This window comes from Ictidomys tridecemlineatus, chromosome 5 (genome assembly GCF_052094955.1).
Source record: "Ictidomys tridecemlineatus isolate mIctTri1 chromosome 5, mIctTri1.hap1, whole genome shotgun sequence".
Classification (NCBI taxonomy): Eukaryota; Metazoa; Chordata; class Mammalia; order Rodentia; family Sciuridae; genus Ictidomys; species Ictidomys tridecemlineatus.
The window spans coordinates 157227019-157254288 of NC_135481.1; the positions used below are offsets into that span (position 1 = coordinate 157227019).

The 27270-nt window shown below is 37.3% G+C and overlaps 1 protein-coding gene across 5 annotated transcripts in view; it reads right to left on the reverse strand.

The window, feature by feature from the left end:
* Positions 1-27270, reverse strand: part of Cfap61 (cilia and flagella associated protein 61) — a 251648-nt gene that overhangs the window by 153016 nt on the left and 71362 nt on the right. For all 5 annotated transcript variants that reach the window (XM_021723124.3, XM_005320425.4, XM_040275760.2 and 2 more), the window contains 5 exons: positions 26979-27018; positions 23905-24044; positions 13357-13483; positions 8829-8906; positions 2653-2859 (listed from right to left, as the gene is read on the reverse strand). In XM_021723124.3, the coding sequence (XP_021578799.2) occupies positions 2653-2859; positions 8829-8906; positions 13357-13483; positions 23905-24044; positions 26979-27018 (592 nt within the window). The remainder of the gene's footprint in view (positions 1-2652; positions 2860-8828; positions 8907-13356; positions 13484-23904; positions 24045-26978; positions 27019-27270) is intronic.

Here is a 27270-nt window from a genome sequence, read left to right on the forward strand (position 1 = left end):
ACAAATACAAAACTCTTAACTCGGCCAAGTCGGAGAGGGGGAAAAAAATCAGCAAATAAACAAACATACTCTTCGAGCAGAGGAATGAATTGTAGATAATGCCTGACACTAATGAAGATAATTACGAGAGTAATTACATTACTATCTCTGTGGGAATGACAGATAAACAAGTGGTTTGGTTTATGGGATTTTTCAGTACAAGTATTTTCCCCAGGAGGATGCTCTTCTCCATAGTGATCATGAATCAGCTTGATTTGACCCCATTAAGTTGTGTTATCTTCGTCCTGTTAACCTTTGTGTGTTTGGCACAAGCTGCTTTAAGAAGACACATAGATAAAAATGCCATTGCAGAGTGACTGAACAAAAAAAAATGTGAAAATCCTCCTGTTATGGAACTGAGAGACAGTCCCAGACACTTTAGCTAGACCCTTGTGGATAAAATGAGTGTTAGAACAAAAAGATAAAACCACAAAGTGGGGTAGAGTGGGGGAGGTAGATCACATTATGCTTAAGATTTATGTTTGTTGGAATGGACTATGATAAATCATGTTTTAGGACAATGCTTTAAATATTAATTTTCTCTAGTTTTTAAAAAAATTGGCAGAGAAAGCTGAATATGGTGATTTCTATTTTTCTTACATGTATAAATTCTCAGAAATTTGGTAAAACTAACACAGGATATAGTAACCATTTAAACCTCAAGAGTCAAACTATGAAGCCAAAACTTTTAATGTTACACGTACTGAATTTAAATGAGAAAGACAAAAAAAAGTAAAACTGAACTGTTGCTATATCTTAATAAATAAGATGATTTATGAATCACTTATTTACAATTCTAACATAACCCTGGTATTTTTAAGAGCTTCCACAGGGAATTCTAAAATCATTCACCAAGGAACCTCATACCTTGACTTTACAAACTGAAAAACAGAACCCAGGAATCTCTAGCCAGAACTCTACTTTTTATGCCAATGAATTTCTCTCAATGCATGCCCACGCAGGGAGTACAAAGAAATATAATTCAAGCCAAAAAAACTTCATATTTGCTACAGTCAACCAGAGATTTACAGCAAATTTCCAAATTTGTTTGGAATTGCTGCTTACACTTGTTTCAAATGTATATGCATAACTGGAAATGCAAACTGAGAGGAAATCTGTTTCCAAATGTGTTTCCATAGCCTATATGATAGTGCCTAACATATCCCTAACTCTACACCATTGTGGTAAATAAACATTCAATGAAATGCCCAAGACATTATTTTTATTATGGATGCAAATGGGCTTTCTCCAACCCAGCATATCTGGGCAATATTATGAACAAAAACCAATAATTTAATATCACATCCTGAAGGTCACACAATTGGCTTTTGGCCAAGTGTAAAGTGAAAGGAAATTGTGCAGGACTAGGATTTTCCAGTAAAACTGTTACCTTCCCATTTCATTAAGTTCAAATCTAGGGTGATCATATTGTTATCTGCTGCATTTTGATAGAAAAAAAAAATCTCTGGAGCAGGGTCTACATCTCCCTAAAAATATTTTCCATGTTTCTTCTTCTTTCTTTCCCATTCTCTTTACACTTCTTCAACAAGCTTTTGTTCAGTAAGGTACACTGGCATAATTACTGTGTGCATGCCCCAATACACCCTAGATTGTTTAATAAAATGTTTGATAAATAAGATCAATCTTAAAAACCATTGAGTCTTCTGTGGGACAATGTCAAGGATTCCAGGCAGAACACAAGAAAAGTTGAGGTCATGAATGGAATCTGATGGAATGACTTCTAGTATTGAAGCCTATCACACCTCGAGTTCTCATCGAGGAGACAAATGCTGCCAGTGATTGAGGGAGTGGCTTTCAGGGCAACAACCCCTTGGGAATCCAGATTGAATGGGCACTTGCCTGTGGAACAATCAGGACACCTAACATGAGGGAGGGAAGGAGGGAGGAGGGAAGAAGTGTGTGTGTGTGTGTGTGTGTGTGTGTGTGTGTGTGTGTGTGTGGCTTCAAGGCACTGGAGATACAACTTTGAAGAAAGCAAACACTCCTACCTTTATGGTAAGATGTACTGAAATGTGCAGGATTCGGAAATAGAATAGGTTTATTTTTAGTGCATACACATCCATTATTATTCTACATAATTTTACATGGAGTTATACGGGTGTTTACTACATAATGTTTACGATAGGATCATACATCTCCACTTTTTATCCATTACTTTTATGGAATGGATATAGAATCTACTTGGAATGCTGGTATAAGCACACCAATCTTATAGAATAGAATTAATTTATTCTATTTATTTACTTGTAGAAACACAATAGGATTATTTTGGCATTGCACTAATTCGTCATAAGACATAATTTGATTTTCACGTCTCAGATATTTTTGCATAGTTTTTAGTCTCTGTTTTGTCAATATAGAAAAGCTAACAAATTGCTCTGCTAATAACATTGGTTGCTGTTGTCTCAGAACTTCAAAGCTTTCTGGATATTCACTGTAGTGTAAGAAAAGGGCCAAACTCAATGTGGTCACTGGAAATTCATATCCATGTCAAAACCCATCAAGAGAGGAATGAATGAGATAAGGGCACACAATAGGAATGACACTGTGAATGCTGATCTGCTGGGAAAGGGAATAACAAAAACTCCTTACCTTGCCTTTCCTGGGTTGTGGGTAAATAGGGTAGTAGAGACAGGACTTATAGCTTAAGCGAAGGATCTCCTTCAGAAAAAACTTGGTGTAGTGCCGGAAAATAGGGTTCAGTGCAAAGTGATACAAGTGACCATGTTCTTCTCGCTGATGGTGGCTGAAGTAGATGAAATCTTCAATATTGTAATGGGACCGTATGTACTCTACATCCTAAAGAAGAGGCAGAGAAAGTGTGTTTTAAACAAATAGCATACATGTTATGATAAATATACATTAAAAATTATTCTAGGGTGGCAGGGGTGCGGTTCAGTGGCAAAGTGCTTGCCTCCCATGTGTGAGGCATTGGATTCGATCCTCAGCACCACATAAAAGTAAATAAACAAAACAAAAATACTGAGTCCATGTAAAACTAAAAAATATTTTTTTAAAAAAAATTACTGTAGTGTCTTTTTCTCCCATTTTTTTTAAACCACCTTGTCTTCATGAAGTATTTTTTTTTTTTAACATTAAAAGCATATGGAGGGCTGGGGCTGGGACTCAGTGGTAGAGTGCTTGCCTAGCACATGCAAGGCGCTGGGTTGGATCCTCAGCACCACATAAAAACAAAGATATTGTAAAAGTAAAGATATTGTGTCCAACTACAACTAAAAAATATTTTTAAAAAAGCATTATGCTATTGTGCATGTATCACAATGCATTCCAGTTTTATAAATAACTATAGTTCACCAATCATAAATAAATAAATAGATAGATAGACAAAAGAGTAGAGGAAAGTAATTAGAGAAGCAAGAAGGGAAGAGAGAGAGAGGAAGTAGGGATTGAAATGGAGAAAACTACATTATATGCGTTTATGGATATGTTAAAACAAACCCTACTATTATGTATAACTATAATGCACCAAAAAGTTTTTTAAAAATATAAAGTAATGATTCCTGAAAGTTGCTTGTTTTGATGACTTGTTTGGGGGGTACACAGCTTTGGAGTTCGTTCATACCCACGGTTGACATTAAGTGGAAAGCGCTGAGCCTGCGTCTGGCAGGACAGCAGCCCTTAACCCTGCTGAACACCACCAGTGCAAGCTGGTCAGCACAAGAGACTGAGCATGTGAGTTATTCTGGACTTAGACAAACAGACCCACTGGCATTCCTGGATGTCACTATTCACCTGTTATGGTGGAAACATGCCATCTCAAAGTCACATACTTTAACTGGCACAAGTAGCTGGGCTGAGTGTGTGGGCTTTCCTAACTTTCTATGTCTCATGTATAATAGTTTTATATAACAGAAGGTAATTTAAAGGATTCATGAGTGTTCATATGGAAAATGAAATATTGGGCATGTTGCTTCTGTTTCTAGGAGATGGGTTCTGGGGCACACACTGCATCTCCCTATATTGCATTGGGAACTAGGGGCTTATCTGTGCTAGTTGTGTACTGGGTCAACCCATTTTGCTTCACCTCCCAGATGTGTACTATTGGGAGCATGGAGTGAAGGGGAGCAATCCAAAGCAAATATGACTCTCTCTGATGACAGGAGACTTAATTCTTGACAAATAAGTCCTACAAAACCTACTAAATGCAAAATCAAACATATTCAATACACCTGAAATGTAGGAAAGAAACAAATTAAATGCAGGTTGAAAAACTGCGAGTTAGATTTCCTCATTTTCCCTAGGAAAATTGTTTTAAGAAGCATATTTTCAAGAAGAGAAATTGGAGAATGCGACAAACTCGATTTATTCTGTGATCATCAAGGTTGGTATTAGCAATTTCATGAAAACTGTTAATACTATAGCAAAAGCTTCTTCAAGGTCCCTTGCCTTTCAGCTCCTGCCACAAAGCACAGAAGAAACGGGGCTTGGGGTAACCAGACCAGTGGTGGACCTGAGGGCAATTCTGGCAACCTTTCAATCTGCATTGACTCTGTATCAGCCTTTATACCATAAGAACTTTCTTTAATTACCAAAGAGACATCCCTCATTATAAAATAAAAAAGAGTAATAAGTGTAAGGCTGAGAAACCATTGAAAAGTAAAAAAGCAAAGAGCCAACAAAAAAAGTTATTAGCTCAAAACAGCAGATGGGCAATGTGTAATTTTACTTCCATCCCAAATCCCTTAAAAATAACAAGATTTATTTTTAAAATAATTGGGGTTTAGTGGAGGGGGGCAAAAATGTAAAAATGGGAGGAAACTCTACTACTAGGTTAAACCTTCCTCTCTTGGGCACTTTGGGGTCCCTGCCTGCCTGCTGGTACTATCTTCAGCACACAAGAGGAGGCCAGACAATGGTCATTTCCCTCCCAGTTAGACAAAGGGGGAGAGGAGACAAGCAATAGAGAAACACATAAACACAACTGCCAACCATGCACATGCCAGCCAACCGCCCATACTGACAATTTGTCATTCATGACACAGACTGACTTTTGAGGAAAAATGACTGAAACAAAACCAGAATGGAGAAGCATATGACCTGCTACAGGGGAAACAGATTGATCAGAGAACAGAGGAGGTTGTTTTTTTTTTTTTAAAAATTCTACATAATGTCTTCAGAGATACCCAAAAGGATCTTGCATGTAACAAAACAAACAAGTTGAAACCAAAAAAGAAACCATTAGAAAACAAGGAAGAGACATGAAAGTTAAATATATGAATTCTGGAATACAAATTCCATCAGAAAACCTGGATAACAGAATAAACATGACTGAAGACTCAATTAGGAATTAAGAAGACAAAAATCAAAAAAATTCTTAAAATAATGAGTAAGAAATACAAGATTATCTATCATATGTATTATCTACATAACATGTATGTTAAAAGACATTGAAGAATCAATTCAAAAGATTCGATATCTACCTAAAGAGCAACTTAAGAAGAGGAGAATAGAGACAATGGAGGAGTAGGAATAACTAATGAAATAACAACAACAAAAAATTTTCCTGAAAGAGGCATAGACACTTCTTGATAAAATTTCAGAATTTCTGGTATAAGAAGAAAATCTAATTCTCAAAGAGAGAGATTAAACACATTATTTACAAAGGATCAAGAATTCAATCACCATTAGGCTATATTTTATCAATGATCCTGGATACTGAAAAATAATGAGAGTATAATGATGTCAAATAACTTGAATTATAACTTTAAATAGCCAAATGAGTATTTCAGCATGAAGAAAAAAATGAAAACTTCTCACATATGTATAGAGTAGGAGACCTTACTACCTTTTTAAGAGAATAACTCAAAGATACATTTAATCCAAAAGAGAAATGAATGCAAGAAAAGGGATACTATACAGTACATATTACAGTTTGGATCTGGACAGTTCCCCAAAGGCTCATGTGTTAAAGGCTTGGTTCCTAGCTGGTGGCACAATTGGGGCGGGGGATTTTAGGAGGTGGGATCTAATTAAAGGAAGAGGTCACTCGGGGTGTCCCTTAAGGTTATATTATGTCCCCAGCCACTTCCTGGTGTCTTCTCTTTCTCTCATTCTTTCCCATCTTCTTCTTGACTGCCATTAGGTGAGAAGCTCTGCTCCACTACACGTTCCCCTCCATGATGTTCTGTCTTACCACAGGCCCAGAAATGATGGAGCCAAGTGACCATGAACTGAAATCTCCTTTAAATTGATTTGCTCAGGTATTTTGTCACAGCAATGGGAAACTGACCAAGCCACATATATATCTAGGGATGGGATGTAGTTTGGTAGTAGAGTTCTTGCCTAGCACATACTAGGTCCTGGGTTTGATCCCCAGAACCACAGTGGGGTGGGGGGGAGTCAAAACCATAAGAATATCTCAAAAAATACCAAACACACACTTGATAAAATTCAATATATGTTTATAATAAAAACCTTTAACACACTGAAGATATAAGAAAGCTTATTTAATTTGATATCTCCAAGACATCTATAGCAAATGTTCTAAATGGAGGAAAATATGAAATAATCCCATTACAATAAAAAACAACACAAAAATAGCTACTATTTTTAAGGTTGGCTGAGTCATATGCTAAAATTGCAAAAAGAAATATGATACATATTAGAAGGAAAGTCAAAGATGGCCAATGTGATAGTATCTCCTATCCTATATGTGTTTTCTACAAAGTGCTATTGCCACACCCCCATCAAGGGGTGGAATCCACTCCAGCCTTGAATCTGAGCATGCTCTCTAACTCCTTGAACCAATGAAATAATTTGAAGGTGATGCTATGCCTGGAAAGAGAATCAATTGCAAAACTTTGAGAACTAGAAAGAGATTCAGAAAGGTGGTTAGATATGAGACCAAAATAAAAAAAATTAGTAGTTTTACAATATATTAAAATAAGTACTTGGAAAATGCAAGAAAAAGTGCTTATTTATAATACCAAGAAAAAAAATCATGAAATACATATAAGTAAATCATAAATGTCTAAGACTGTTCGAGGGCAGGGTCTCAGCTGGAAACAGATGGCACATTCAAATTAGGATAATTAAAGTGATTTTAACAAAGGAAATATTTATGAGGATGGGGCTGGGTGTAGGGAAATTAGTAGGAATGGTGCCGCAGCAACCACAAGCTTTTAATAGCCTAAGTGAGTGGCAGAGTAGGAGGACATGTTACAGGAATCCACAAAGAGAACATCCTGGAGAAGAGGCCATCTTGATAAGGCCAGGAGATTAAGTGGACATATCAGCCAGTTGTCAGCATCCCAAGCTCACTGTCCTCACCTCCTCTGGTCAAGGCCTCCCACTGGCCAAATGCATATGGAAGCCAAAGAGCATAGGCATTATGATGCTGCCCATTCAGTTTGGCCTCCAGGGAAGAAACAGGGTGGAAAAGGGTGGAGAGGTGGCCTGCACAGTAAACAAAATATCTGGATGTATTGGTTCATTTTCCATTGTTATAACAAAACACCTGACTACAGGTGCTTTATTCATTCATTCATTCATTTATTGGTACTGGGGATTGAACTGGGGCCCCTTTAGAGCTGAACTACATCAAATTGGGATACTTCACAGTACTGTTTATTTAGCTCACAGTTTTGGAGTCTTAAAGTCCAAGACCAGATGGCTCCATTGGTTCAGATGATAGTAAGGGCTTCAGGGCTAATGATATAGTGGCATGAGTGTGTGCAAGAAGAAGGGAGGCATTCACATTAAATAAGCAAAAATAAAACAAGAACTGAAAGACAACAAGGGGAGAGAAAAGGCCAGTCTCAGTGCTTTTTTTTTTTTTATCAACTCTCTCTTAAGAAAACTGATGTCCCCTCAAAACTACTTAATCCCTTCTGAGGGCAGCTTCCTCAATGACCTATCAATCTCCCACTAGCCCCGCCTCTTAGAGATCTTAACCACATCTTAACATTGTCATGCTGGGACAAGCTTCCAACATATGAACCACATCAAAACCATAACACTGGCACAAAACCATGCACACAGAAAGTAATAAAACTTTTCTGAAGAACCCAGAGTCAAACAGGAAGACATGTTCTCAGGTAAGTCTAGTATTTTAACAATGTTGATTCTTCCTAAATTGTTCTATAAAATCCAAACAGGCACAGAAAAAAATCATAATAGGTACTAGAAGGTTTATCTGGGAGAGTATGAAATATCCAAGAAAAATCAAGAACATTTAGAGAAAGAAGGCAAATAAAAGAAGACTCTTCTACCAGAACTCAAAGTACATGATAATGTAATTAGGCATCAACTAACAAATCCATCGTTAGAATAGAGCTTAAAAATTGACACAAGTACATAGAAATTTAATAAATGTAAAGGTAGCATTTAAAATCAGTATGGAAAGAATGAAACACTTATTAATGATATTTTGGAGTCCATTGGGGAAAATATAAAGTACATGTAATTAAATACAAAGAAGAATGCTGGAAAGGATAAATGAATAACTAGTACACTAGCAATCTTTTGGAGATTTTTTTGGATTTTTTCATGTGTGTGGGAGGTTATTTGAGTTTTTAGAATTAGAATGTTTTCATGTATTTTTTGTAATACTCAAAAAATCTTGAATTAAAAAAAGGAGAATTAAAAAACTACCAAGTAGAATATAAATTGATCATGATTAGATACTTTAGGAAAGGGAAGCAGTCACATTAAATAAGTAAAGATAAAACTTAAACTGTAGCATTGTGTGCTAATTCATGAAATAAAGAATCATGATTAAGGAAATCAATAGCCATTTCACAGGTTACCATTTCATTTCTGATCACTGCAATACCAACTATTTGTTCAGCAACTTCAGCAACAAATGCCTGCATTGGTGTTCCATCCTGAAAAGATAAATATGCATTTGAAGACCATTAAAAGTATTAGTGTCAAAGTTTCTATGAGCATTAAATTGTGAGTCCATGATCATGAACCCACAAGCCATGAGTACATAATAATGATAGACAGATCCAATACCTAACAACATTTACTTTGGGACGGTATCAAGGTAAATGCCCTCCTTGTGTTCATTTCATCCTCACCTCAATTCTTTGCATCATTATTAATCTATTTATTTATGAGAAAATGGGCTTGTCAGGCTGTTACAAGATCTCCAGCTCACAAGGAATAAATCTATGATTCAAACTCCATTCCTTTCTACTCACAATTTACTCTACATCAATGGATCCCAAGTGTTATGATCCTAGAACCTCTACACACCAAGGACTCTTGAAGAGCTTTGGTTTAAATATATAATATCTATCACCATTTTATGTATTAGAATACTGAGAAAATCCAGGTCTGGTGGCACACATTTGTAATCTCAGTGGCTCAAGAGGCTGAGACGGGAGGATCGAGAGTTCAAAGCCAGCTTCAGCAAAAGCAAGGTGCTAAGCAACTCAGTGAGACAAGGTCTCTAAATAAAATACAAACTAGGGCTGTAAATATGATTGCATGCCCCTAAATTTAATCCCTGCTATCCCCCCAAAACAGAACAATTTGAATTTATTAATTTTTTTTCAATTTAATGATAAAACAAAATTTAAATTTTATTTTTAATTGAAAATTGACAGCATATTGCATATTTAATTGAATGTATTTTTAATTTAAAAAATTATACATTCCAAAACAAAAATACTCAAAAGAATTGAACCATTTTCTATTTTTGCAAATTTCTTTAATGTTTGGCTTAATAAAAGACAGCTAGATTGTCATGTTTGCTCCTGCAGTCAATCAGTTGCAATACGTTGTTTTAGTTGAAATATGGAACATAAATATGCCTTCACCAAGATATGTAGTTGGAAAAGAAAGAAGTATTTAGATAATTTTTCAGATAATTATGGATATTCTTTGATACTCCACCAAAACTCAACTAGTGTTTTAGATATTAGTTCCAATGTAGTATCTGAAACCATATCAATGAACATTGTATACACTTCTATGTTAAAATTCATTGGTCTTTTGCACTTTGAATAACTCTTACTCATGCATGCTTCTGCAACATCATTCATTGTTTATCTGGAAACTATTGGTTCACCAAGCTATGAAGATTTTCCAAATCTTGAGTCATTGAATTAAAAACAAATATCCAAACATCAATTCATTAACATCATCATTAGTTTCATCAGAAAAAGTGTTATAAGTATTGTTAAACTGTCAAACTCATAAATGGCAGATACTGGTTTCCCTAAATTGTATAGTCTTTTTTCTTAATTGTATTCTATCACAGGGTGCAAATGCTGTCAGTTGTTGTCTTGGTATAACAATCTTATCTCATTCATTTTTAAGAAAATGTCTGCCAACTACTTGCATTCAAAATCCTGTATTTTGTCTGCCAGTTTTTCTTTCATGTAAAAATGGTGTTCCATGAAAATGGCAATTGAGGGGGCTAGGGTTGTGGCTCAGCAGTAGAGTGCTGGCTTAGCACCTGTGAGGCACTGGGTTTGATCCTCAGCACCACATTAAATAAACAAATAAATAAATAAATAAATAAATAAATAAATAAATAAATGAAATATACGTATTGTATCCAACTGAAACTAAAAAAGAAATTTAAAAAATGGCAGTTGGTTCAACATGCAGTTCAAACAACTGCAGAAGTGCTTTTTCTTGAAACAACTTACATGCTTCAGGATACAAGAGACACACTTCAGGCATATTTCTCATTTTGTCACAAAGAATACCAAAAACACATGGACTCAAAGGCTGAGATTCTATACAATTAGTAATGTTACTGCCTAATCAAGAATATTCTTTAGTGAAACTGGATCCTTCTTTTTTTAAATTGAAATTGCAATTGAGATAATTATAGATTTATATACAGTTTTAAGACATAATATAGAAATTCCTTGTATACATTGTCCTGTATCCCCTAATGATAACATTTTGCAAAACTACAATAAGACAAGCAGGAGATGACATTGATTCAAGTGTGTGTTCGTATGTGTATTGAGTTCTATATAATTTCATTACCTACATAGGTTTGTGTATTTATCACAACCATGGTATTGAATAGTCCCAATACCACAAAAATCCCTTAGGTTTCCCTTTCATAGCTGTACTTATCTCCCCCTACCTTTCCCCTGCCCTTAACTCTGGCAACAAATAATCTGTCCTCCATTTCTAAAATCTTATCATTTCAAATGTCACACAAATGGAATCATACAGTACATAACCTTTAGGCATTGGTGCTTTATCTCCCCACTCAGAAAAATACTCTGGAGATATACCAAAGCTATAACATGGATTAGCAGTTCATTCCTTTTGTTACTGTGTAGTGTCCCATGGTGTGAATGTGATATCGTTTTTTTTTTTTTTAACCATGCATCTGTTGAAGAACATCTGGGGTAATTCCAGCTGCTGTGGACTTTTATGTACAAGTCCTCATTCCTCTGGAACAAATGCCCAGGAGTGCAATTGCTAGGTCATATAATAATTGTATTTGTTTCTTTTTAAGAAAACACAACATGTTTCACAAAGTGGCTCCACCACTTAGCAATTCCACATGAGTGGTCCAATTTCTCTATATCCTCATCAACATTTAATGGTGTCACTATATTTTGCTTTAGCCATTTTGACAGGCATGCAGTAATATTCCTTAGTGGGTTTCCTTTTCTGTTGAAAGCAGGTCAGGGAGATGAAGAATTCCATGACTAACAGGACATTTGGTGTCACTGCCTTGATTCCTGGTAAGGTGCCAACTGTTTTATCCACTATCACTTTTGAATAGTCAGTGCAAATGTCAATAAAGTGGAAAGGAACATAATTTAATTCTCTCATTATGAAAATAGCTTTTATCTCATAGAACCACTGAACTTTTATGACTTGGAAATCACCACTCCTCCCAAAACCAAGGTTCCCTGGACCATATTTTGGGAACAAGGACACAAAATCATACTCTTGACAGGGGCTAAGAAGGAAGGAACAACAAATGAAACAAAAAGACCAAGGCAAACCAAAGCAAAAAAAAAAAAATGCTGGTGGGAAGTTTATTTCATTTTGATGCCTTTATAAATATTAAACATTTGTGTATTTGTCATTATATTTAGATGCTTGATGTCTCCCTCCTGGTGACTTAATAATTAACTAAAAAGATTTTTCCCCTCAAAAAGAACAAATAACTGGGAACTCCACAGATGGCCTCAGCAGTAGAATTAAGAAATAAATTGTGATGTATCCATGCAATGGAATTCTTCATGATATAATATGGGGGCATCTCAGAAACATGTTGCTGAGTAGAAGAAACCCAATGTCAGAAAATAAACTGCATGATTCCATTTACATAAAGCTCAAAATAGGCACAATTAATCTCTGATCTTGGAAGACAAGGAGTTAACCTTGGGAAAGTGCCTGAATGGAAGTAGGAGGGGGTCTTCTGGCTGGCTGGGGTCAGTCTGTTTTTGGAAACAGGTGCTGGTTATGTGTGGTATTCAAATTGTGAAATGCATCAAACTGCTTATTGGTTATACTTCAATAAAACTATTTCAAAACTAGGGCTGGGTTTTGGCTCAGAAGTAGAGTGCTTGCCTACCATGCATGAGGCACTGGGTTCGATCCTCATAAAGATAAAATATTGTGTCCACCTATAACTAAAAAAGAAATATTTTTTTAAAAAATTTCAAAATTAAATGTAAGTAACTGGATGCTTCTCCCAATCTAAGCCTAGTTCCATGGCCCTTAGCTGGCATGGCCCTTAAGATAATGGTGTTAACATGAGGACCACTGCCAGCCTGCCTTTGCCTTGGCATACACATGCCTTCCTGTACTAGAAAGAGGACCCAACATTTTCCACACAGGATCCTTCCTAGCCTATCCAGTCTTGAGAACTCAGCCAGCTCAACAAAAGGGTCTGTCCAGGCTCATCATCCAGTAGGGTCAAAATGGGGACCCACTAAGTCTGAAAACTACCAGGTGGGTGCCATATCTTCATGAAGTCCCTGACCACAAGGAGATCCATCTTAGTCTAGGGACCATGATTTACTTATATAGTTTTGTGATGTAATTGTGCCTCAAGTTCAAATTTTTTAATTCTTGTGATAAAGATTTGGGGTATATTATCAGCCGCCTTGAGCAATACCAGTGAGGAAAATAGCTTCTCCTCCTTAAACTTCAATCTCCTTGTTTTGTTTTTGTTTTGGTTTTCTTGTCCCCGTCTTTGAATCCCACCTGGGCTGCTCTCCACCATATGATTCTCCAAATGCAGTTCAAGGAAACTTCAGAGATGAATGTACATGGGTCACAATGGTCTTATATCATGGGGAGAAGGAGGTTACTCTGGTCACTGCAGGTACTTACAGGGTCTCTGCGAGCTTCATTGTATTGGCTTAAATCTGTCAGTATGCTTTCACTGAGCATGAGGGTTCTCACAAGCTTTTCAATGCCAGGAGTGTCCATTAAAGTGGCTAATCTTATCTTAATGGACCTGGATAAGGAGAGAAATATTATTTTTTAGGTTAAAGTACCAAAATATGTATTTCTCCCAGAAATGGAGAAAGAATTGCAATATATCATATAAAATAATATTTGGAGGAGTATATACATATTCACATTGGAATTTGATTAATTAAAAGTAATTCATTTCCTTCTGGAAAACCTGGAAAGTACACAAAAGAGTACAAAGAATAAGATAATGCCATTAGCCAAAATAACAAGATTATACTTTAAAGGGATACAATTTCTCAGGTAGACCTAGGCTCAACCATTTTTTCATGATATGTTAAGAAGTTAAGAAATTGCACTGTACCAGGACTGCCTTCACAAGCATGTTCCCCAGAGAGCAGCCCAGGGCAGCATGCTCTGAAGGACCTTCCTCACACTTTGAGTTTAATGCTTCACCATCTTAGAAATTCTTAATAATTGTATCTTTGATTTTGTGTTTTAAGTGAAATGAGACAGTGCAGCATGTCCAGGGGATAGGGGTCTCTACTCTCCCCCCCACCACCCATCACTTCTCCATAGTGGGTTATCTCCTACCTGTTCCCTGTCCCTGGCACCTTGGTACTCTCCACCCCTGCCTCACAACTGCTGCCTCCCTCTGCCATGGGTAACAGCTGGGCTGTGTTGGTTTGGGGAGGTCCACATCTACCATCACCCTCAATACCCAGTGAAGAGGGTCAAGGTCAGATACATAACCTGTGGAGTCTCTGGCCACACAAGGGAGCTACTGTCCACACTCTGGTGGCAGGCAGAGCCATGAAGTGTTGACTGGTGACTCAGTGTAAAATTCTTGCCCATTCATATTATGTAGCTGGCCTTTCATTGAATTCTCTATAGTCATCAGGGTATTATGATTAAATAAGACCAGGCTATTCCTCCTAATGTTAATAGACTATTCTAGTCTATTTTAACTCTTAGGTACTAAATATCTGTGCATATTGACAAAGGAAATCTACACCTATAATTAACTGGTTAAAAACGATCGATTAATATTACCATGATAATTTTTATGTGAAAGAACTTGATTCTGATATGACCACCTCACATCAAAATTTAGCTCTGATGGGTTAAAGATGTGAATGTAAAACAGAGAACACAAAACTACTGGAAAAATACTTAAGAGTATTAACAACATATGTGTTATGGTTTATAAGTGAGGTGTCCTGCAAAAGCTCACACATGAGACAATGCAAGAAGGTTCAGAGAAGAAATGATTGGGTTACAAAAGCATCAACTCAATAAGTGAATTAATCGCCTGATGGGATTAGTTGAGTGGTAACTGAAGGCAGATGGGGTGTGGCTGGAAGAAGTGGGGCATTGGGGGTGTGCTTTGGGGTATGTATTTGTATCTGATGAATAGAGTCACTCTCTGTGCTTTCTGATCATCATGTGAGCTGCTTCCCTCCACTACTCTCTTCCACTATGAGCCCAAGAAAGGGAGTCTGCTGTCTGTGGATTGAGACCTCTGAAACTGTGAGCCCCCAAATAAACTTTTCTTTTTCCACAGTTGTTCTTGTCAGGTGCTTTCATCACAGCAGCAAAAAAACAGGTGAATATAACAATATGATCTCACAAACCCTTGCACACTAATGCTGACAGCAGCATTAATCATAAGAGCTCACTAGTCATAACAAGCCAAGTATCCATAAACTGATGGATGCACAAAATGTGATACGCACACACACACACACACACACACACACACACACACACACAATGGAATATAATTCAGCCATACAAAGAAATGAAGTACCAACACATATTCCAACATAGCTGAACCTTAAAAACATTATGCTAAGTGAAATAAGCCTTATTCAAAAGGTCACATATTATATAATTTCATTTATATGGAATGCCTGCAGAAGCCAATTTAGATTCAGAAAGTAGATTAGAAGTTATCAGGAGCTGGGAAAGAAAGTAATGAATGTGACTATTTAATAGCCATGGGGTAGCCTTTGGGGTGATGAAAATGTCAGATAGAGGAATAACATAAATGTACTGAAAACCATTGACTTGTACATCTTGTACACTTTTAAATGGATAAATTATATGCTATGTGAATTATATCTCTATAAATCTGAAAAGGCAATGGAAATACAACTCACAGCCAAAAAATAAGTGGGTGCAGCTATAAATATCAGATAAACTAGACCTTAGGACAAAAATCAGTATGTGAACAAAAGTCTTTACTTGATAAGAAAAGTAGAAATTCACCAGGAAGATGCAACAGGCTCAAAACTGCAACTTAACAGCATAGCTTAGGACACTGAAGGAGAAACTGACAGTCACAAGAAGAATTTGACTAGACCAATCATCCTACTGGTAGGATTTGGAAACTGGTATCAGACAAAAAAGCTTCACACACTGTGGAAGATTCGGATAAGCTTACCCTAAAGGACACTGCATCCGCAAAATGAAACAAACCCGGTTGTCTAATAGTCTATTTAGTGTTGTCCTTCTAAAGCCCTCCACTGTCTTTCCCGTCTGACTTAATGGTAAATCTGTCCTTCCAGGGGTTCAAGCCCCAACCTAGCTACCTTTTGGCTATCTCAAATGCCTCTCTTTGGCTGGGTTGTACTTCAGATTGTCTCTTCCTTCAAAATGCATCTAAATCCACCTCCCAATCCATCTCCCAAGCTTCAATATTCGCCCCGACCACCCTCACCTCCCGCCTGGGGTGGTACAACGGTATCCTCACGTGTCTCCACGTTTTTCACCTTTGCCCCACAAATCCACCCTCAGCCGAGCCACCAGAGTGACATTTGTAAAGCGTTCATTTTGATATATTATGATCCGTCTATTCAAATCCCAGGAAGAGAGGTATTTCCAGCCTCTTTTATGCCTCCTCTCAGAATAAATAGTGTTTTCAAATGCACAAGATGAGACACAGGATTACAATACATGAAAGAAACATGACTCAGCAGTGGTCTCATAACTCGCATTTTTTTGCTGCATTGATGGTTATAAGTAATAACTGGCAGATGTAGATGTCAACAAATCTGTGACGTGATGGGAAGATACCTGTGGTTGCAATGTGAGAGAAAGGGGCAGCTACTGCTGACACTGTGGTGATTTGTTGTCTACTTTTACAACAGAAGGAAATGCCAAATTCCAGTGAAATCTTTGTGAAAAAAAATAGAGATATCTTTTTTTTTTTTGCCTGAATTTTACCCATGGACCCAAGTTAAGAATCCCAGCTCTTTCCCATTGTATTCTCCCAGTGAGAACCAAAGTCATCCAGTGACTGAAAGCTCCCTGACCACAGCTGCCTCCCTTATTTCTTGGCTCTGGGGTCTCTCTGAGACCTTTTCTCTCTCTGATTCATCCCTGAATCCCTGGCTTCTTGCTTTCTCTGCTCTGCATCACACATCACCAAAGTTTTCCTTAAACACAACTGTCATGCTCCCTCCTCGGTTATCACCTGACTTCCCGCTCCTCACCCCAACAAATCTACTAGCCTTGTGTCCACTTCAACATCAAGTGTTTTGCTCAGACTTCACCCTTTCAATGATATCATCATCCCTGACCTTGATCCCCTGATTTAAAATCTGGAAACCCTAACTCTCCCATCACCATTATTCATTCCATTTTTTTTTTCTGTGAACTTCCTTTTTTCCCCACCCACTAGAATAAACCTTCATGAAGATAGGAATATTGATCCATTTGCCCCCTGCTGCAACCCTGTGGCTAGAACAATGCCTGGCATATAGTAAGTGCTCAATAAATCACTGCTAAGTGAATGAATTGTGCAGCTTATATAGAGATAGTCAGAGAGCTTATTACTTGTTTGAGCTTAGTGCTGCAACTGAGTTACAATGTGTTCTGAGAGCCAGGTGATTGAATGAGCACGTGAATGTCTTTCCCCAGCAAGGCTCAAAGCTCAGACCACATCATGGTCCATTTGGAAAGCCAGGCTTTTCCTTAGCATACTGTAGTGATGAATAGATGTTGAGTAGGACACGGGGCTGTTTCCCTGTTAAGCGCCAGAAAAACACAAACATCATTTCCCTTATCTGTTCATAAAAATCTACTGTTGATTAGGGGATGCACCCATTTTGCATTACATTTTGCAGCTCTCATGTTTGTTATTTCTATTTGCCAAGGAGGAACACTTGAGAATCTTCACTGGTTCCTGGAATTTCAGGAGGAAGAATGGGCAGGGTAATAGGTTTGTGCCCTATTGTAAAGCTACACTGTCTGGTACAGAGCCCCTAACCCCAGGTGGCTACTGAGCCCTTGAAATGTGGCTGCTCAGAATTCAGATTGCTGTAAGTACAAACTAACAATTGAGTTTTGATAACTTGGTACAAGAAAAGAATGTAAAAAAAAAAACACATCATTAATCCTATCACATATTGATTACATGTTGAAATAATATATTAGATATAGTAGGTTAAATAATAAATACTATAATTGATTTCACCTATTTTTTTAAAATTAATGTGGCTATGAGAAAATTTTAAATTGTATGTGTGATCACAAGGCATTTTTTACTGGACAGGGTTCTTTAAATGCCTGCATTTGCTCATGAGAGCTATTTTCCACATTTTTAAATCAGTTCAGAAGGCAGAATGCAGGTTTAGTCCATGGGTGACCTTTTTTCTACAGCTCTGAGGGAAGGTAACTGGTTCTGCATCTTGTGCTAGGAACAGCAGCTGGATTGAGAACTGGAATGAGAAGGACCTGTAGCTAGAGAGAAGGAAATGGAAATGTGGCAACAGGTATGTGCCCTAATTGCTTGCGTACAGCAACTGACAGGAGCATCTAGAAAAAGGGAAAAATGAATGTGCATCAGTGATAAATTCTCTATAAAAATGTACTCCTTTAAAAATCAGTTATTAAAATCAGTTATTAACCATTGTTAAGAATGGTTCATTCATTCAGTCAGTTGCAACTGATTATTACATATCTGCAGTACACTCTGTGTGCTACAGATTTATCAGGAAACAGGACCTGCCACAATTCCTACCCTGTGGGGCTGGCCTTCTGTTGATTCTAGAGGCGTATTCTGAGAAACAGTTCTGAAATCCCCTAAAATTTACAGTAATATATATGAGTTAAAAATGGACCAGGAGTTATAGAGACCTTTATCTGTGCTTTAGCTATAGAAAGCCCCTTGGAAAATAAAGTGACTTTGCTGAGTGCAGTGGCACATGCCTGTAATCCCAGCAACCTGGGAGGCCAAGGCAGGAGGATTGCAAGTTTGAGGTCACCCTCAGAAACTTAGCGAGACTCTGTATCAAAATAAAAAATAAAAAGGGCTGGGGATATTGCTTAGTTGTTAAGCACCCCTGGGTTCAATCCCCGGTACCCCTCAAATTAAATAAATAGAATAAAATAAAATGACTTCAAAACAAATCTATAAGGATGCTTAATATTTTATTATCACCCTCTACAATTCTTAGAATGCAAGTGATTTTAAAATATATGTCATGTACACACCAAAAGGACACAATTTATTGTTAAATCAAGTAGCTATATTTATTTCTTACCATTCTCAGATAAATCCTAACAATTCAGAATATTCATTGAAGGTCCATAAAATGGTACTAATACTTTCTAAAAGATGAACTTTGAGTCTGATAAATAAAAGTCCAAAAACACAAGTCCACTTTGCTGTCTACACTTTGACTTAGGCCTGGAAAGACTGACAAAGATGGTGTCTCATTGGATATATTTAAATGTGACCTTAATTTCATCTCTTTACAGGCTTCAGATAAATTTTTTTAAATCCCCCTTCTTCTGCTATACCCATGATAGTGGGCCCTTTCTTTCTGTCTCACTGCATGAGACCTGGAAGGAGAACACTCTCACTTCCCTCTGCTCTGGGTATCACCTTTCCTGACCCTTCCAGAAGCAAGTGTGCATTCAGTAAGCAGGCTGGCTTAGCCATTCTTTCCTCAAGGGTTCAGGCATTGTTCTAAGTCATCTTGCTTCAGCAAGGGACATTAGCCGTGGTTTTCTTTGTCTACCTATCTGGCTTTCTCCCACCACCAGATGCAGCAAGGAGTCTTGTTTTCTAACCTGTCACCTTCCCCTGGTCACTTTCATCTCTCCAGATCAACTTCATTTCCCAGGTTACTTCACCTCCCAGGTCACCTTGCCCTACCCTGATCACCTTCACCTCCTAGGTCACTTTCACCTCCCCAGGCCATCTTCACCTCCTCTGTCACTTTCACTTTCCCTGATCACCTTCACCTCCCCAGGTCACCTTCATCTCCCCTAATCACCTTCACCTCCCCAGGTCACCTTCACCTCCCCAGGTCACCTCTTTCTTTCTCTGATGTACTCAAATGCCCAAAGTTGTCAGAAGTGTCCCCTCTCCATGAAGAAATGATGACAACTTTGACCGCTGGTTTCTTCTTAGATTTTAAAAGTTTTGCAGCCTTCATCACCTGCTTCACGGCAAGATGTTTTCATCTTTTCCTGTGTTACGCCCTAGCCTGGCCTCAAAAGTCAGAATTTATGGTAATTACTCAGTCTGCACACTGAATGAAACAGAAAATCATATGTGAAAGTAGAAGGAAAAAAAAAATCACCACTTAACTTTTAACCCCAAATTGAATGAGTAAAATTTTTTATACAACTACAAGTTGTTTCTGTGTGTGTGTAGTCACACATATTGCAGAAAAATGGGCCAATTTTTTGATGCTGGTAAATGAAGACATAATAATGGAAATGTGATCTGATTCTTTTTGAACTCCAACAGCGTGAACTATGTAATAGAATCATTAAATGATTCTATAGTTATTAGCATTTCATTTTAAATCAAAACCAAAATTGCCAGAAATACTCCTCACAAAAACAAAAACCAAACAACAACCACCACAAAACAAAAAATAAAGTTTCTACTGGGTGCTGTTCAAAAAGACTCCTCAGGAACAGAAGGAGCAGAAGATTGATATCACTAAAACATGCCCCATGATAACCTGAACCAGGTATGATGGTGGCTTTGTAGAAAGAACAGCAACCAGGCATGAGTGAGCTACTCACAGAGGAGTAAATAAAACAAACCCATTAAAGGGAGGAATCATTTAAACAAAGGCCTACCACATAAGGGCATTTTATTTACTGAGCAGAGTTGACAATTGGTTCCATGATCTAACTCAGTGTATTTATGTATTAGAAAATGATTTCTAGCACAGTAAATATTGGTTAGATAAATAAGTCTGAAACATATTCTCCCAAATAAAAAATGTCAAATTTCAGAAAAGCATATTTTGGAAGGGCAGCAAGATGAGATGAGCAGCCAATTTATCCAAATGCATCCTCCACTAAGGACAGAAGAAGGAAAAGCAAGTGGGAAGGTAGAGACTGGGCAAACAGCAAAAATGGAATAACCAATCTTTGAAGCCATACACAAACCCTATATTAAGTCTGGAAACATTCTAGAGATTACTATATAAAGTAAAAGTGCTAAAAAAGAAAACATTTAATTTATCCATACTTAATTTCAAAGTTAGCATAACATTAGGAAGTATTCTCATATTAAAGACCAAGAGTCACTACATAAAACGAGAGGAAACCTGGGTGCAGGATTTGTTGACAGAAAGGTAGCCATCACTAGCAATTGAATGAATTGTTTGTCCCGGTGTTCACCAGCATGGCCAGAGGGCAGGTGACAGACACAAATATAATTTCCCAAGGGATGGAGGAGGAAATTAGGTAGGAGACCAGAACATGAGGTCATGAAATTTAAAGTAACCAAACTTAAGAGCAGGAACAATTCATCCCAAATGTCAAGAGAAGTGAAGCAAAAAATGGAATAACACAATATATTTTTAAAACTATGGCATAAAAAGAGTGGGGGCATAAAGAGAGGACCTGTGCCCTCACCCTGACCTTGTGGCTCCTTCTGTATCTCCCCCAGGCCTTTGCTCAAGTGCACCACTTCCTGTGCTCATCACTTACATACTATTTCATGTCTTTATTCATGTCTTTCTCCTCTTGCTAGATAGAATACAGACCCCATGAGGACAAGGATTTCTGTCCGTTTTGGGGTCACTTCTCTTTCATCAGAACCTGGAATACAGCTGGAACACATAAGCAGTCAATGTTGGCTGTTTTACTGGACAAATAAGGAGGCTTCTGGGAAAGAAAGCACATAGCATCAGCCAGCATCTCTTCCCTACAATGCCGCAGAGATGTCAGCCCAGACATACAGCAGCCATTTTGCCAATGTGATAAGAGCCAATTCCAGAATGGAGCTGACAAAGGAGAGGGCAGGGTGGAAGAGAGGAAAGAATCAAGGCTCTTGCGATACAAACTGTAAACCTTGCCTATCTCCAGACCTCTCACCTATGTGAGCTGATAAATGCCCTGGGCTGGGAGCCATTTTGAGTTGGATTTTCTTAATGCCAGCTGAAAGCATTCTCCCCGTTAGTCTAAATTTTGAAATTTCAAAAGATGGTTTTAGAAAAATATAAGAAAAGGGAAAAACAGAGAACAAGAAGCAGGTAAGGGAAATAAGAAGCATTACTTGATAGGTACAAAACTATATAATATATAATTAATATATATGATATATAATATAATTATATATAACATAATAAAACTATTATAGCCCACATATTCTTATAAAATTTAGCTCAAGGATTATTTATATAGTATGCAAGTGACCAAGTAACTTGACAGTGCCAAAAAATTACCAGATAATAAGTTTAAAGTTAAGTGTGGCTTACATGGTTCTAGAACATCTGCATCTGGAAGAGGGGCAGAATCATAATTCTTTACTACTGAATAAGACATTCGTAAAAGCAAAAGCATCTGTAGTGCTTCTCAATCTGTAATGTGCATAAAAGTCAAGCTGAATGCTTATTAGCAATACAGATTCCTGGGCAAACCAAGAGGGAACTGAAATGCATATTACTACGCGAAAGAAGCCGATACGACAAGGCTACATACTTACTGCATGATTCCAACTACAAGACATTCTGGAAAAGGCAAAGCTATGGAGACAGTAAAAAGATCAGTGGTTGCCAGAGGGGAAGAATGGATGATCAGCAGAGAACAGATTTTTTTTAGGAAAGTAAAACTATTCTATATGTATTATAATGCTGTGATTATACATGTCATTATACATTTGTCCAAATCCATAGAATGGTCAATACCAAGAGGGAACTCTACATGGACCTGAGTTGATAATGACCTGCAAGGTTGGTTCTCCAATTATAACAGGTATATCATTCTGGTGCTGGATGTTAATGGTATAAAAAAGTCCATGTGTGAAGTTGGGGGAGGGTTATGTGGAAATTGAATTTTATGCTCAATTTCTCTGTGACCCTAAAAAATTCTCTAAAAAAATTAAGGTTTATTAATTGAAGTAAAAAACCCAAACAGAACAGATACACATACAGCAAATAAGTCATCATCTTCACCACATCCCCCTAGTCCTGCTTCTCAGAGGCACAGAAGGTAAATGGAATCCTGGGAACCTTTCTAGAACTTTGGTACTTATGCAAAATAGAAAGGAGATGTAATGGCCCCATATAATCTTTTACTCTTTCTCCTTTTGATAACGAAATCAAAGAAGTTTTTATTGTATACACCCAACTGACTAGCAACATATCTCCCAGCCAGAAGGTAGAGCCATTTGACCAAGTTCCTGACCTCAGAATATGAACAGAAGGCTTGGACTTTCCATCCATTTCTCTACATACCCTTTTCCATGGGCTGAAATGTGGCCAGAGTTCTCTTTGCCAGCTTAAAAATATATCTTTGTTAGTCAACTGCATTTTAGTTAAATTAGGATGATTCACAAAACTTGCTATAGTAAACAAACAAACAAACTTCATTGAGTTATGCCCCTCACAGCTGTAGCTTATATAAGTCTTGAAAAGGCAGGAACCACATCTAGGTATTTTTCAAGATCCATTATATTTCAAGATCCTGGCATAGATCTTAGCCCTGAGGAAAAATTTTCTAATTTTTTTAATGTTTTCATTATTTGCTTAACTCTTCAGTTACTGAAGAAATCTATTTTACCTTAGAATATTAAAAAATATATATTTCCATCTTAATTTTGTCCAAACATCTGCAGACTAATCTTTCATTTTCCCACTGTTGGTACAGATACTTTATCACACATTTATACACTAAATTCTTACTGTGTGTTGGGTCCATGGTTGGATTTGTTCTTGTACATTTTGTCCCAACTATAGAATCCATCTATGCGGCATTGTTTTTATTACTGTAGACCTATACTATGTTTTAACATCTGACAGGACAAGTCTCTTCTCAGTAATTACTCTTTCCTTAAAAGTATTAATTACAATCATTTTATTAGTCCTCTGCTAATAAAAGATAATCTTTAAAATAAGTCATTAAATTTACATAGCAGGGAGTTCCTGCTTCCTTTCTCATTTTAATTTTTTGGATTGTCCTTTGGCCAAATATGTGTCCACTTACTTCAGCAATCCAGCCCGATGGAAGACATAGAGATCATGTTCAAGGGTGCAGTTGTTGTAGGGGACGATCTTCACGAAGTTCTGGATGAGGACAAACTCAGGGGTGAGATGGGGCAGAGAAATGAGGCAGAAGTTCTTGTCCTAACATGATCAAAAACCAGGACACATGGAAAGAGTCAAATGTCATCATTAAACAGATTCCTACTCTAAAACACTAAGGAAAATAGAAGTAAAATGAATTTAGGAGAAGATAGTCATTTTCCTATAATTTGGAAAGTAATCATGGAGATAAGCAACTACAAGAATATGAAGAAAATATTCACAAGTCTAAATGAAACCTGAATAAATGGATATTATGAACATTGACATATGTTGGCAAAGCTCTTTAATAGAAGTAGACTTTTAAACCAAGACCATTTGCTCTTGAGGATTCACTTGCATCACTGAGTAAGACAGCTTGATGTCCTAGCAAAGTCTTGGCCCTTACTAAGTGACCTCACAGCAGTCTTATCCACTCCTCTGAGATAACAGGGTGATATAGTGTGCCTTTTCAGGCTCTGAAATCCTATGATTACCCATAAACAGATGTGTGTGTGTCTTAATCATGAAATGATCCCTTTAGTGAAGATCCAAGGGCAGGGGTTTAGTAAGCAGTCACAGGAGGATCTACATGTCCTAACAGATGCCACAGACTTTCTAGACCTATGCTGTCCTGTGTGGTAGCCAATGACCACATCCAGCCAGTGGGCATCTTCATTTAAGTTTTAAAATGGGTGCTCAGTTTTGATTATTAAAATAGTTTTGTGTGTGTTTGGGTTATGTGAATCTAGTCATCCTAACTTGAGGATGTGAATCTCCTCATCTATTCTGGTTGGGATTTGAGGTGGCCCCTAAAGGCTTCTGTTAGTGCAGGAATATTCAGATGTTAAATGATTGGATTTTGACAACTGTAACCCAATCAGCCCATGCTAGTTTGAATGGACTAGGAGGTGACTGTACGCAGATGGGGTATAGGTAGAGAAGGTGGGTCACCAGGGTTGTACCCTAGAAGAATTGTTCTTCCTGAAGTGCCCTCTTCTCTTCCTCCCTCCTCCTCCCTAATTTCTTTTTGTCATGAGCACTGAATAGCTTTCCTCTGCTGGGCCCTTCTCCCAGAATATTACACCTTATCTTGGGCCCAGAGCCAAAGAATCTGCCATCTATGGACTGAACCTCTGAAACTGTGAGCCAAAATAAACCTCTCCTCCTCTAAGTTGTTCTTGTCAGGAATTTTGGTCACAGTGACACAAAGCTGACTAAAACACCATCCATCTATAAGCCTTATGAGATCTAAATACAGATCAAGTATTTCTGATGAAACATATTACCTGTATTGAGATGTACTGTAATATAAAATACACAGTGGATTTCAAAGACTTATTATGAGAAAAGGAATGTAAAATAGCTTACTAATAAACTTTCATATTGATTACATGCTGAAATGATTAAATATGGATCATACTGAATTAGATGAAAAGTGTTATTAACATGGGTTTCGTCTATTCCTTTTCACTTTTTGTTCAAGTGGCCACTGGAACATTCAGAATCACTGATATGATTCACACTCAGTGTCTATGAATGGTGCTGCTTGAGGCTGCCTGTGTTTCTGGCAGCCACTTGATCCTCTGCCAGGTCCCTGCAGAAGCAACCTGCTCTTCCCAGAGCTAATTTGTCCCTTTGGGATCTCGCCTCCCCTTGAACCCTGTGAAGGCATTACTTGTGCTAATCCAAAACCCTCTGGACATTTGTTGCAACCCAAAGGAGTGAATCATTATTTGACCTTATCTTTCTTCTTTCTAGCAAAATAACACAACTCCTTTTGGGAAACTTCAGAGTTGAGTTGCTGAAATACTCAATTTGAAAATAGGGACTGGATGCCAAGCCTCAGTGGATTTACTAGGAGTGGGAGACTGACTCTAATGAGTTGCTTTGACTTGGATTTGTAAGATTATGGCTGAAGTAATCGTCCTGTTTCTCATATTCCAAAATCAAATAGCATTTAAAAATAAACAGATATCCCTACCTTTTTAAAACACAGCATTACTTGTCTAATGCTGAAGATTTGCCTTCACATGAACTTTAAAATGGGGATTAAACTTAGTGAGATTTCCTTGAGGCATCTTTGAAGGAAACTGGTTTTGTAAATTTTATTTTTGGAACAATCTACATGTTTTTATGAGCTTTAAAAATGCCTTAAAAATAATTCAAAGAAATTACAGTGGAAGATATATTGCCTTATTATAAGGTTTCATCATATTTAAGAAATGAGAAAATAAAACCTAAGATCATATGGTGTGTAGGCAACATAAATAAACCATGTTTATTTTTGCTTCCGTATAAAGAATAGCAAGGAAAAATAAAACAATAGATATTTTGCTTGAAATTAGCCAATTGAAGAATATACTCGTTGACTTTCCTGTTGGGCCAGCTATGGGAAAAGTCTGTCTTCCTTCTTCACTTTCTTCCCTTCAATAAAATGTTGCTTGGACAACAATGAAACAAGAATGGAGGAAGCGGCTCCCGAATGTTGGCCATGAGTTACATTCACCAATGTGGGTTGAGCCCCTTCTACATGTCAGGCTCTGGCTCAGGACAAGGAACCCGTAGGGAAAGGAAGGCCAATCTGAAAATCAATCACAAGTTTCCACTTTTCTATCCACTGAAAAGGAATATGATGATTTTAGAATACTTTATGCCAATGTCAGCTATAAAGTGATACAACAGTGAAATTTTTGACATTTTCATGTGCTACTACGAATGATTTGACTCTAATAAAGCACTGGTAAAACTATCTTTTAAAGAAATTATACATTGGAAGAAGACTGTTAAAATGGCATGACCAAAGAACAAATTGAAAAGGACAATATTTTCTATTCTTAGGAGTGCCGTTGACCTTATTCTCAGGATACAGATGCAGTTTATACCTCAACATTCATAGCATTTTAGATGCCTGCACAATAAACATAAGTTTTATTTTTCTATAACTGCTTAAACTACAAAGCCAATTATATTACTCAAAATTCATCATGTACTTACAGGAAAAAGACTGAAAACAAAATTCATAAAATCCAACGACCTGTAAACAAGAAAATATGCATTGTCACTGGACTGCAAGCAAATGTAAAATCACAGGCTGTTTAAAGAGATTTATGGCTCTTTCCTCCTCAGGTAGCAATTAGTTGGCTGAACATTAGTCAGTCACCAAAGTCATGAGCTTCATATGTCAGTAACCAAGTATTTTTTTAAATCTGAAGATCTGAAGATTAATAGCAATTAATAATCTCTGCTCATCTGAAAAACCAGTATGAAGATAATTATTCTATGAACA